This window comes from Tasmannia lanceolata, unplaced genomic scaffold (genome assembly GCF_043159265.1).
Source record: "Tasmannia lanceolata isolate RefF3 unplaced genomic scaffold, GAP_Taslan_0.1 ptg000003l, whole genome shotgun sequence".
NCBI classification, from domain to species: Eukaryota; Viridiplantae; Streptophyta; class Magnoliopsida; order Canellales; family Winteraceae; genus Tasmannia; species Tasmannia lanceolata.
In genome coordinates, this window is record NW_027518680.1 from 37,251,644 (window position 1) to 37,265,117 (window position 13,474).

The 13,474-nt window shown below is 39.5% G+C and overlaps 1 protein-coding gene across 1 annotated transcript; it reads left to right on the forward strand.

The window, feature by feature from the left end:
- The first annotated feature begins 12,059 nt into the window (after positions 1-12,059).
- On the forward strand, positions 12,060-12,923 carry LOC143869748 (uncharacterized). The gene has a single exon (XM_077376307.1). The coding sequence runs from the start codon at positions 12,060-12,062 to the stop codon at positions 12,921-12,923; it is 864 nt and encodes a 287-aa protein (XP_077232422.1).
- Positions 12,924-13,474: the final 551 nt, after the last annotated feature.

Consider the following 13,474-nt stretch of genomic DNA (forward strand, 5'->3'; position numbering starts at 1 on the left):
GGGATCCTAAGACGAGGAGATGCCAATGCAAGGATGAAATGAAGGATATTTTACCTATCCTGACTGTTTAATTACCCGAGGGATGCTCTAATCAGTTATAATATTTCCATCACTCCACCGAGCATTTGCCAAATAATTGGAAAAGATTAATTAAATGCCAATGCAACAAGTCAGTTCATGCAAATTTCAGTATCATGGCAGTTGCTATTTTTGATACCACCGTTATCACATGCACCTTTGAATTCATATCATTAAGCGACCACAAGGCTGCGCTATGGACCTAATCAGGATACCAGCCCCTTTGAAATCACTCTCTCAGGAGACAGTTACCCAAAAGCCTAGTAATTCTACACAATCTTTCAGGTACATGAATATGCAACTTGTACACCAGACAAGCCAGTGCTAACCTATAAGGGACTAAGGACTTGATAAAATAGATGAAATTGCAGGAGTAATGTTAAATCTAAATGAAGAAAACTGGCATTATAACTCCATACAAAAACCCTTTTCAAAGACTGGCCTTATCACAAAATCCATTTCCAAGAATATTCACTCATCCTTATCTAATCTTTCTCATGGCATATTTATTAGAACCCAAAACCAAAGCAGGCAAGCCAAACCAATCGTCACAGGTGCAATGCAATATTAGAGAGACAAAAAGAATAGAATAAATAAATAAATAAACACAAAATAAATGAATAGATGAGATATTTGAGTTACCTAAGCGAAGAGCAGATGGCGGACAACGAAATGGGGAGATGGGGCCTCGGGGTTGATCGGAGAGCGCCCGGAAAGTGGAGCTCGAGCTCCCTTTCGGAAAAAGCCCCTTTTTTTTTTCTTTTTTTTTATTATATTTATATATATTAAAAAAAAAACGAGCTCCTCTCTCTCTCTTTCTCTCTCTCTCTCTCTCTCTCTCTCTCTCTCTCTCTTTCTCTCTCTCTTTTTTTTTTTTTTTTGATAAAAATCGCCAACAGCAGAGAGGGAGGTGCGGCGGCTGTGGGGGAGGTAGACGAAATTTGGGTTTTTGAAATGGGTTGGGGAAAAGGGCAGAGGGTGGCCGGTAGTGATGGTGGCCGATGGGGATGAGGGAGGAGAGGAGGGCCGGTGGGTCGGATTCGTGGGTTTGGGTTTTTTTTTTAAAAAAAAATAAAGAAAATAAAAATGGTGGTGGTGGTGCCGAGGGTGGTGGAAGGGAGGAAACGGGGAGGGTTGTGGTGGTGGCTGATGGAGACAAAAAAAGGGGGGGAGGCACGGCCGGAGTGGGTCCTCTTCTTCTTCTTCTTCTTTTTTCTCTCCTCTGTTTCTCGGTTTTTTCTTTGGGTTTTGGATTTGCAGAAAGAATGTGAAATGGTAGAGATTGTGGGGGTGATGGGCGGTTTTAATGGGGGTTGAGGTAGATTTTCGAGATGATGATGGGTGGCTGGGGGTTTGATGGTGGTGGCAGCGGGGGCGGTTTGCCGGAGAAGATGGAGGAGGAGGTGGGTTTTTCGAAAATGGATTTCGGGTTTTGTGAGGGATGTAATGGAGGTTAGAGGTTGGAGAAGGAGAAGAAGGTGGAGGGTTAGGGAAGAAAGTGGGTGGCTGTAGAGGAGGCTCGGCTGGAGGTGGAAGAAGATGGGCTACTGGTTTTTTTTTTTGTTTAAATGGGTTTTGGTAGTGGCTCTGGTTTGCAGAGGTGGAGGTGGCTAGAATCGGTGGGCGGCTGGAGGTGGAGGGTGAAGATGTAGAAAAAGGAGGAGGTGGAGGGTGGCCGGAGTAGGGAGAGGTGGAAGAAGATGGGTGAGAAGAGGAAGGTGAGGGCCGACGGTAGGCTTGCCGAATTCCGGCAAGCTTGCCGGAGAAGATGGGTAGCTTGCTGGGTGTGGGTTTGGTGGTTGTGGTGGTTGAGGGTGGAGGTTGCGGCTGTGGAGGAGGATGGTTTGGGTGGGGTTCGGTGGTGGAGAAAAGAAGAAGAAGATGGTGGACGGCCGGAGATGGAATGGGGGCCGGATTCCGGCACCACTCGCCGGAGAAGAAAGATTTTCTTCTCCCTGCTCCTCTCTCTCTGCTTCTCTCTCTCTCTCTCTCTGCTTCTTTCTCTCTGTTTTCCCCTCTGCTTCTTTCCCTCCTTTCTTTTTTTAGGGATGAGGGAGATTACAGAGGTTGAAGAGTGAGATGGGTTTCGGTGGTTTGGGCCGGAGGTTGGAGGGTGGAGATGGAATGGGTTGTAGGCTTGCCGGATTCCGGCGGGCTTGCCGGAGAAGAAGATGGTGGCTGTGGGTTCTTCTCCCTCCCTCCTTTTTTTCTTCTTTTTTTTTTTGAATCTCCTCCCTTCATGCAAGAAATCTCTTTGTTTTATACTTAGGGTTGAATCTTTAGCTCTAATCCCAACCATCTATGTGGCATCTTCCTTCCCTTGGGTGATCTCCACCCTTGATCTACTTCATCCACAAGCATTCCTTTCTAGAAACCCTAAAACCCTAAAATGTTCTAACTAATCTAGACCCTACACCTCATCTCTTAATCCAATGGCCCATGCATGTTGCTTGCAAAGAAAGTAATGCCCATTTTATTAAAATACCCCTAGGACAAGGTGATTTTACCCTATTGCCATTATGCCCTACTTGCTTTTATTTCCATCAATGAGCACCCTCACTTGGTTGTTTTCAACCCCCTCTTTCGTAATAAAGAGAGATAGCACCAATACTACCCTGCTTCGATAGCCGCGCTAACCTGTTCCGAATTTTTACACCGATTGACCAATGGGCCGACATGGGCGCACCCTCATTTTGTATTGGACGAGGGGAATGATATGAGCACAGCCAGTTTGGATGATGGCACACACTCGCCCGTCTTGTTCTTCATTTTTCGCCCGATTGCCCTGAAATTTTGCAGGGGGATTCTCGAGAATACTAACAACCTCCTGGGGATTTCTACCCAGAAATATGCGCCATAAGATACTCAAAGACTCAGGCCTTCCCCTCATTCTGGGCCCAGGCCTTCAGGAATTTGGGAATTTCGCTAGATTTTGAAGTTCTTATTTAATTTTTGGGAATTTAAGGCCTTGTCAAAATGGGGTGTCTACAGTGGTGGAACCAAGAAATCTTGGGTTCCCAAAGCCCCCATATGATTCTCTTCATATGTGCTTAGATTAGGGGCTTGTGCTTAAAATTGAATATCTTTTTATGGTTATTTAAATATCCCCTCTTATGTTGAATAAAAATTCTAAATAGGGGGAGTTTTATGTTTGTCTTTTTCCTTAAAAAATGGGGAGCTTAAAATTGTAAATTTCATCCCCTTGATTTTCTTTTACCCCATCTTTTTTATAGATGCCAAAGGGGGAGAAAAATCTAGTAAGGAAATATATGTGTGCTTTTATTGGAAAATCTCTTGTGCTTGTCATCATCAAAAAGGGGGAGATTGTAAGCCCAATGGTTCCTACCTTGGCATTCCCATCTTACTTTGATGATTCCAATACACAAGTGATTTAAGATCACTAATGTGTTTGCTTGTCTAAGTTGTAGATCTTAATTGTGCTAAGACAAGATTGCTTGGATTGAGGCCAAGAAGCTCTCATTGGACCACATTCGGAAGGCCAAAGACATCGGAGATCCAAGACGCATGAAGACTTGAAGCATTGCAAGTGAAGACCATTTTAAGTCTTCTTTAGAATGTATAAGATCCAATCCTAGCTTTAGATTTTAAGAGGCATAAATTAAGTAAATAAACACACACCCTAAATGTTTAAGTGATTGTCCTTGTGCTTTGGAACCCTCATAACAATCCCAACTTGGTATAAAGTTGGAAGCCTAAAAACAAGCATTGAAAATCTGCTTGACATAGGCTTTTCGGAACTTCGAGAAATCCTCGGAGTTCCGAGATTTGGTCCCAGTTGCTTTTTTCCAACTTCTGTGTGTATTCTCGGAACTCCGAGATAAATTCTCGGAACTCCGAGGAATTCTCAGAACTCCGAGAACACTATAACGGGAAGAAATTTGTGACCGTTGGGAACTTTGCCAGAATTACGACTATACCCCTCAAACGGTCATATTTAGTTTTTCTATATATATGGGTATTCCCACCTTCCCAATTATCCATCCTAACACTCTAAAACTCTATTTGAACATCTTAAGATTGATTCAAGCTTGTTTATGTCACTCATCCTCTAAGATTAGGATTTGGATCATTAGGCTCAAATTGTACATCTTCTACAAACATTGTATACCCTTGTGAGGGATTTTTTGTTTGTTCTTTCTTTCTTATTCTCAATATTGTATTTGGGCGAGTGTTTGGAGAAGCAAAGCCCACTCTCCGTGGTGAGGATTGCCACTAAGGTTAAAGCAATTGGAATTGTATTCGGCACCAATCTTCGCCGAAGTTAAGAAGATCATATAGTGAAGCCATCAACGGGTTTGGTTGGTGGAATGGAGTAGGCCTCGCGTTTTGAGAACCGAACCACTTTAAATCTCAGGTGCACTCTCTCTTTTCCCATGCTCTTTATTTGCATTGCACTTTAGATTTAACTTGTGTGCTTAATTCTCATTCTTGATCTCTTAATCTTCAAAATTTAGGTTAGAGTTTTCAAAAGTCTAAAACTTGTTAGAAACCTAACTTTTACCTCCTCATAAGTTGCCATACTAGGGACCACCCTTGGAATTTCAGTTCTTGAGTCCCTTGATTAGTTGGATTAAAAAGTGTTCATAATATATTATTTTTTATGACCAGGTATATTGAGCTTGTTATGAGTTACTTTCTCAGTGTTTTACAAGAGTTTTCAATTATTATCTTCTGTGTTAAAGTTTCAGTGCATTTATATAATAAGGAGTATTATCAAGTTGTTTCTCTTAGTTGAATTTTATTCTAGTTCTAAGCTATTGGCTAGTACTATTGAATTCTGATGTTGTGCTCAGATGACATGAATTAGGAAAGTATACAAACCATAGCTGGGCTTTATTCCTCTTAAAATGTGTCCATGAACAATACTTCTTCTTAGCCTCAATCAGGTTCAACCCATACCCAAAATTCAGAGCAACTCTAATATTTGTGTCATTTTTTTTATCTTCTACATTGCTGGCCTGCATTCTATCCTTTAAATCTTGCAAAATTTCTTTAAGAACCTGAGTCTTATGCGTGGCCTTCTTTTAAAAGATTCCGCAGTTCTGTTCATGTCAGATATAGTAAATTGTAGGATAAAATTTCATCTTAATAACTGTTGACGCCTGACCTACCCATTTATCTTCTTTTGGATCTAAGTTTCCTCTACCAACAAGCTTCCAGTTATTTTGTGGTTCACTTTCGGTCTTCGCATAATTTCTTCCCATATTCTAAGGGTAATGTATTCTTGGTCAGTAGTTTGAGTGTGATCGTTGTATAAAGAAAACATTTTTATCAGGATGTAACAATGTACATACCCTTACTTTGCATTTGATCTAGTATTATACACGACAAATAGCGGGATAAATTTTGGGTGGTAGTTTATTTTCATAGTGTAAGCCCAAGGGTTCCCATAGGTTAATCATTCATCTTACCTTCTTGTTTTGATGCTAGCAAACCAAATTGATTAGCATTTATGGACTGATGTGATGCTTTGAGGTGTTGTGTTGTATACAGGAATTTCATGTCATAATCGCCATTACACAACTCTTCACAACACATGACTTGTGGATCAAAGATCAATGGAACCAAGAGCTTGTACCTACATTGGAGTCATCCTCATTTGAAGATGCTCAAGTAAAGAAGCTCATCATGAAGATCTCACAAGTTCATAAGCAAGTGTCTAGAAGGAGCTTGGAGTTGAACATGCTATGGTGACACCTCATGTACCTCAACATACATTGAAGATCGGAGGACAAGTCACAAGAGGCAAACAAGGTCAAGCATTTCAGTCACAAGCTGAAGAAGTCCAAGAAAGTGCAAAGGAGCCAAGACATTCCAAGAAGACTCAAGGTTCTTATTTTTAGAATGTATTTGGAGTCCTCTTGATTTTATGTTTAAATGCACTTTCAAAAGGTTTTCAAATGGTTTTTATACTTAACATTTTACATCTTTGAAAATCATACACACACCCAAAAATGTATTTGAAAGCCTTGAACTTAAGCCCAAAGGCCATAGCCCAAAAGCCCCTGGATTTTAAAGTTAAAAATGGAATTTCACTTAGGGTCGGTCGACCGGGTTATGCCGAGCAACTGCGGGATGGAACCTGAAAATATAGGCCATCTCGAATTTTATCGGGCCGGTTGACCGGGATGATCCGAGCGACCGTGGATGCGCTTCTGTTTCTCCAGAAGCAATCCGATTCGGTCTAGGGGCGGGCGACCGCCGTGGGTCGGTCGACCGGGATAGGTTTTTGAGCCAAATTTTCTGAGCAAACAATAAGCCCTCACCGGGCGACCGCCATGTGGCCGGTCGACCGCGACGGTAAGAAATTTGAAAATAGAATAGGGCACCCGATAGGGGAGGACGACCATTGTAACCCGGTCGAGCAAACTAACCGTTGAGGCGTTTTCTACTTAACTTTTTCAAGCCATTTATTTACAGTTTGACCCCAAACGGTCATATTTTCAAATACACTATACATACATCATTAAAACTTGTCTTTATACGCTTTTGAACATTTGAGAAAGATCAAATCTCATTTCTCTTTGAGCTTCAACATTTTATTTCAAAATCTAAAAACCTCTTTGATCTTCAATTTCTACATGTTATCAAGAGGGACTCCATAGGGCTTTACATTTGTATATTCTTCGAGTAAATGTGAGCTTTCAATGTTGTAATCCGCCTATTAAGAGGCAAGAGAGTGTTAATTTTTATTTGTTGTTCATGTGAGGGTCTCCTCTTCGGCCCATAAAGAAAGGTGAAGAAAAGGGTCCGATTCGGCCCGTGAATAAAGGTGAATATGTGCAAGGGTTTGACTCCCTTGTCAAGGCTTCGTACGATGGGCTTCGCTTTGGCCATTGAGAATGGAAAAGCAAGGGTTTGTTCCCTTTGGAGATGAGGAGTCGGGTGTATGGCTTCATCATTTTAGTGGAGATCCCAAGGAGGTAAACTTTGAGGAGTGGAGTAGGTCAAGTTGTGACCGAACCACTATAAATCTTGTGCCTTGTGGATGCTTACTTCTCTCTCTCTCTCTCTCTCTCTCTCTCTCTCTCTCTCTCGCACGTGTGGTGATTGGTAATCTCTAACCTTACTTATGTTTATGCTTTAATTGAAAAAGGGTTAGTGAATGCACCTAAGATAAATGTCTAAACCCTAAATTAGATTATAATATCTGTTTGTGCATGATTAGAAAGTTTAATCCCAAGAGTTTTAATAAGCCTTTGCAATTTTTAAAAATTTTCAATCTCTGAGTCTTTTGTGTATTAAAGAGTATAGAAATCTGAAATTTTCAGAAATTTTGACTTCGTTTTGACTGCGTTTTGACCTTTTGAACTTCACCCTTAAAGGGGTAAAATTCCAAATATCGAATTTACAAAGGTGTTAAAACAGATCCAAAATCAATGAAAATTTAATCATAATAGACTCTTAAGGTTTTGAAACAGTACGAAGTTTTTGAAGAATTTTGGATTTAATTTAAGGGGTTTAAAAATTTATTTAATCCAAGGGCCATTTTTGGAAACAACCAAGTTTCGAAAAATATACAATGTTTTCAGAAGTGAAATTTATATTAGAAGTAACTAAAACCTGATCTAATCTCCAGTAAAGCTTTCAAGATTTTTGGTTGCTGTTAGATATGTCTTATGATTTTTTATGCCAAATTAAGCATGTCATATTAAATCTTAAAAAAAATTTAAATTAAAATAAAAAATTCTGGAAATATTATTTTGAGATTTACTACTGGAATTACATGTTTTCACAAAGTGTGGGTTAATTCGGATTATGTTTACTATGTGTTTCTTTGTAATTTTATAATCTAGATAGGTATCTTTAAAATCGATTACTGATAGTAAATCATCTTAAAAATCCATGAAATTTTTTTCATAATCTTTTCTAGGTAAGAGAAAGCTACGGTAAAAATGTCAACTCATTTAGAGGAGATTTGCTCTAAGTTAATGTGTAAATCTACAATCTGGACATATCTCTTCAACATTGAAAAACTGATAGCAAAACACATTTAAAATTCATGAAAATATTACAGTAACCTTCTCTGGTCAAAATACAGCTACTGTAAAAAATTAAGGTCATTTAGATTAGATTTGCTACAAGTCGGTGTGCAAATCTATACTCTGGACAAACACCTTCAACATTGAAAAACTGATAGTAAATCATATTTAAAATCCATAAAAATTTTACAGTAATATTCTCTGGTCAAGACTAAGCTACTGTAAAAATTTAAACTCATTTGATCAGATTTTCTATAAGTTTATGTGTAAATCTATAATCTGAACTGAAAAGTTTAAAATCCTTAAGAAAATCAATATTTCTAGAGAATTCTAATTCTTCATCATTAAACTATCGAAACAGAAATCTTAGGAATCGCCAAGATTGCATTCATAATCGTATCCTAATTACAATCAATCCTCGACAATATGAGCGTTTAAATTATAGTACGTTATTGGCTCCGAGATCTACTGTCCACAGAAATCCTGAGAAACATGCCAGGCAATAACATACTATAACTTACGTGCCAAATTATGCAAGGGAGGAAAGCACGATTCCCTTCCATGGCTGCAACTCAAGTCTGAAATTTATCAAAACTTAGAGCCTTTGGTATTCCTTAGATGTTTAAGAATAAAAAACCTTTGAAAAATTAAAAATCATTAACTTCACAATTTGGGTTAATCAAACCCATATTTTTGGACCCGTTGGATTGCGGTCTCCCATCGTAGGAACCTTTAGAACCAATTCGGAACACTTACGTCACGTTCTAGGTTTTAGGGTGTCTTAGAGTTAGAAAGTTCAGCCTCATCACTACCGATTGCTATTATTATCAATTGAGTCATAGATCTAGTTACCATTTTTTCCCATAAGACAAGCCTAGTTACCTAGGATGTAGGTTCACCTGCATTAGTCTAAGGGATGTCTTGCACTTAGATAGGATCATATAGCCTCCTAGCTGGAGTCTTAGGATAATAAAATCTACTCAATTTGAATTAAATATTCTCTTGAAAAATGTTGAAACAGTCAATCCAGTCTAGATTGGTGTCCTAGATGTCTTAGGCATATAGCTTAGATTAGGTCACCGAACTACGATTGACTCTGGTTCCAGTGAGGTTTGGATACGTAGGCAGCTTTGGATGCTTTGAATGGCATACCGAGCATGAGTCGGCTCACCACAAATCGTGGGATTTTGTATGTTAGTTTTTTTAATTGAATTAATTAAAATATATAGGATTTCCCACAAATTAGAATTTTAGGAGAATATTCACTTAGATTGAATCCAAACAAATTAAGAAAATTAAAATACACATTAGGAATTACATTGAAATTAGATTTTAGGATGCATGTGACATAGTTCGCATATTAATATAGAGTTAAATGAGGCATTTAAAAGAAATTCAAGTGAGTTAACTTTTGAAATTGAAGATCGGATTATCGGGCAAGAATGACGCATGTGGTGGTAGCTCCCCATACCTTCTATTCTCGTAATCAGGTAACGAATCTAGATTTTTGGTCACTTATGGGTCCTAGATCTCTAATCTAGGTGGCGACTCTATCATTCTCTTTTGTGTGAAATTCGGATTGCTTTAGTGATCCCAAGTTCACAGAAAAGATGATTAAATCAATAGTAAAAAGCACACACCAACCGCGTGGGTACGAGATATCATGAGAGAGGGAGGCGGGTCGCGCCCCCCTCTCGCGAGATCGGGTCCCACATAAACATGAAGGAAACCCACTTCATAGGATGATTCAAACCACTCATTCGTTGGGACACAACATAAATGATTTTGAGGCACAACCTAATTACGTTGTGGCCTGACAAATTAACGGTTTGGAGCATTTGGGTTGTACACAGCATATAAAATCTCAGTTATTGCTACAGTGACATGGGCTGTGCTGGCACGGCACGAAGACGTGGGTTGTGCCGGGCTGAGGGTTTAGGCATGCGGCACGAATCGGCATGGCACGAGAAGCGGCACGGCACGCCCGGCACGACAAAAATCAGTGTAAAAGGGAGTTTATGTGGCTGTTTTCTCGTGCAGGCACGACACGGGCCGCGGGCCATGACGTGCCTAACCTTGTGCTTATTCGTGTCGTGCCGGCCAGTGGCCAAATCGTGTCGTGTCGTGCCTGGCCCGCGAGCCGTGTGGGCCATTAATTTTCGTGTCGTGCCGTACCGTTTGCCAAGTTGAAGTGAAGGGTTCAGATCAATAAAAAAGACGAGACTTCACATTGCTGTATTGGGCCCAACCCAATTGTTTTTCATTGAAGCATTCCTCTTAGAAAGGCTAGGATCAAAATATTTTGGGAGAAAGTTTAATTTTTCAAACTGGTAACTTGAAAAATATAAACGACACAATATCTAGGTTAGCTTTCAGAGCTACTCAAATTATGGCTGCCATAGTCTGCACTTGATGAACCTATAGATGGGTCGATGGGGAAACGATCATACAAACTGAATAATTGTAACCATACATCTTACTGATCCAATCTCCACCGAAGTACAATTATGTATGATTAATTGGAGCCTACCAAAAACTGCACCCCACCGTGAACAAATCTAATCATTCAATAATGATCCAACAACAAATGGGGGTATTTGAAACAACAAAAGATTATATACTCGCAGTCAACAAACAACAGCCCTTTTGATCAAAAGGTAAGGAACGTTTAATTAGTGAAGCTTTTGGTTAGTGAGACATTTAAGATGAGGCCTACAACCTAATCGGTTTTTATCACGGCTTATGTACAGTAGAGATTGAGGCAAAGCCTAGATTTTGGTGTTGGAAAGAATTGCCTCCAATTTATAGAATGGAAAAGAGAAAGCAGATACATGGAATAAAAGCGCGCAAAAAAATTGTGGGGCCTACCTATATGGATAATCTAAACCGTTAATACCACCAAATGAACGGCTTAGATCATCTAAATAGGTGAGCCACATCGTATCATATAAAATCTTCTTATTGGATTGGATGAATTATTTTTTTTAAAAGCTTGGAGTGAAAAATATTTCTAAAATGTACTACTTTTTTTACACACCAAAAAATATAACTTGAACCAACCCTAATCATTTTTATTTACTGTAATCATAATATTTCCCTCTAAAGATGGAAAGAAAAAACTTTCCCTGGCAAAAAAAATTGAGTCATAAATGTTTTTCTTGCAATCCAAGGCCTAAAAGATAACAAAATGAAATGGCTTACCTTGTCAAAAAGAATAATACATCCACTTGCATTGCTTCATTAATGTAAAACTCACACAAAAAAATGAATCTGGTGTTACTTCATTTGTACTTTGATCCTGTATGGATTTAAGTCTCTATGTAAATTTATAGGGAAGAAAAGCAAAAAGCAGAAAGAGAGAGTAGTTACATAGAGTGAAAAAGAGAAAAAAAAAACAAAACAAAACAAAAAGTCACTAACCTTGATTATAAAAAAGAACGAACTCTCCCCTCACCGTGTGATGTTTCCTTGGGAAAAAAAGAGAGAGGAGTTTTATAGTGAATAAGAGTTTTTATGCTATATCTGAGATAGATTCCAATATGGCCTTCAACACAATTCGGTTTGGAGTAGGGCTCAAGCAACGGAAACAGGATTCACAATGGCCTATTGGGTTTTAATGCCTATGTGATTGGCGTTTGCAAAGAGTCTTCCCTCATCAGGAAGTCGTTGAGAGAGAGAAACATGGGATATGTACTACTAGAATGGAGTTGCAAACCCAGATGGGAGGTTCTCCAATAAGAGTGCCTGGAACATCACTCGAATCTCTCATCCAAAAATTCCTTGGGCCTCCACTGTTTGGTTCAAAGGCTCAATCCCAAAGCAGACTTTTATCTCCTGGCAAGCTCTCCTATACAAGCTCAGCACTAGGGACATATTACTTTTTCTTGGATCTTCCAGAGAAACAAGATGCCCTCTGTGCCTGAATGACACTGAAACTCATGATCACTTATTCTTCGGATGTTCTTTCTCCTCATGGATATGGAGATCGATACTGTATGGAGATCGATACTGTGGCGCTTCTCCACCCGAAGGAAACCTCTCAAATCTATCGAAAAGGAGGAGGAATGGATCAGAAAAGAATTCCCAGGTAGGAACATAATTGATACCGCAATGAGAATAGCATTCAACTCTGCTATTCATCACACTTGGCTCGAAAGAAACAACAAAATCTTCGAAGGAAAGAAAAACCATAAGCAAATCATCCTAAGGGAGATCCTAGCTAATATCAGAGTTCGAATCATTCACTTGGGAATGACAGATTCCCCCAACCCCAGAAGCCTCCTGTTTGCAAAGTCTTTCAATCTCAATGTCAGCCCTTCAGACATTCCTGAGAAATTCTCTAAATGGATCCCTCCACCTAAAGGCAGATCCAAAGTGAATATTGATGCCTCTCTCGAAGAAAACAGAGCATCTATTGGAGGCATCATCCGAAATGGAAAAGGTATGGCCTCCATTGCATTTTCTGTTAACACCTCGGAAAAAAGCATCCAGCAGCTTGAAATGGAAGCAATTCATAAAAGAATCCATCTGGCCTCCGATGAAGGAATTGGAAATCTCTGGATTGAATCGGACTCCCTCACTTCAGCTCTAAACATCTTGGGCACAATCAGATGTCACTGGAAGCAGAGACCACTCCTTCATTCAATTCACTCCAAGCTGATTAGTTTCAAATCCTGGGAAATCACTCATGTCTGGAGAGAATCTAATGGTGTTGTTGATTACCTCTCAAAGGTAGAGTGCCCCATCAAAGGAGAAAGACTTCTACCCTCTTCATTCACGATGGATCTTCTCCAAACCATATCCAGTGATGCTCAAGGAACTCTCTACAAACGGCAGAAATGACTCCCATCCTCATCATGTTGTGGGTATTAACAGAAAGAGACCTATTCTCTTGTTGCTTTAGATGGCTCCATTGCCCCCTTTGTCTTGCTCAATCCTTGCCTGAAGTCATGGGAGTTTCTTCTCAGTTGATTATTCATATTTCTTCTAGCTTTCTTTTACTTCTTTTTGATATATCTTTTCTAGCTTGACGCCGATTCAGGCCCCCGTGTATCTCTGTTTTATATTTATTTTAATGAATCTCTGGTCGGGGTCCGCCTAACCCCAGCTTACCGATCAAAAAAAAAAAGAATGGAGTTGCAGTTTGCAAAGAGTCCTCGTTTATCAAAGAATCTGTTACTATTTTATATAGCAGTTTCCAAATCTATTAAAAGACTATTTAAAGACCATAATATTAGAGAAAGAGGGAGAGAGAATTTAGGAGTCCGTTAAATTGAGAGAGAGAGAGAGAGAGAGAGAGAGAGAGAGAGAGAGAGAGAGAGAGAGATATTTTAGAAGGCTAGCTTCCACGCGCAAAGTCATCAAGTTAAGTAATTGCAGAAAATCGAGATTTT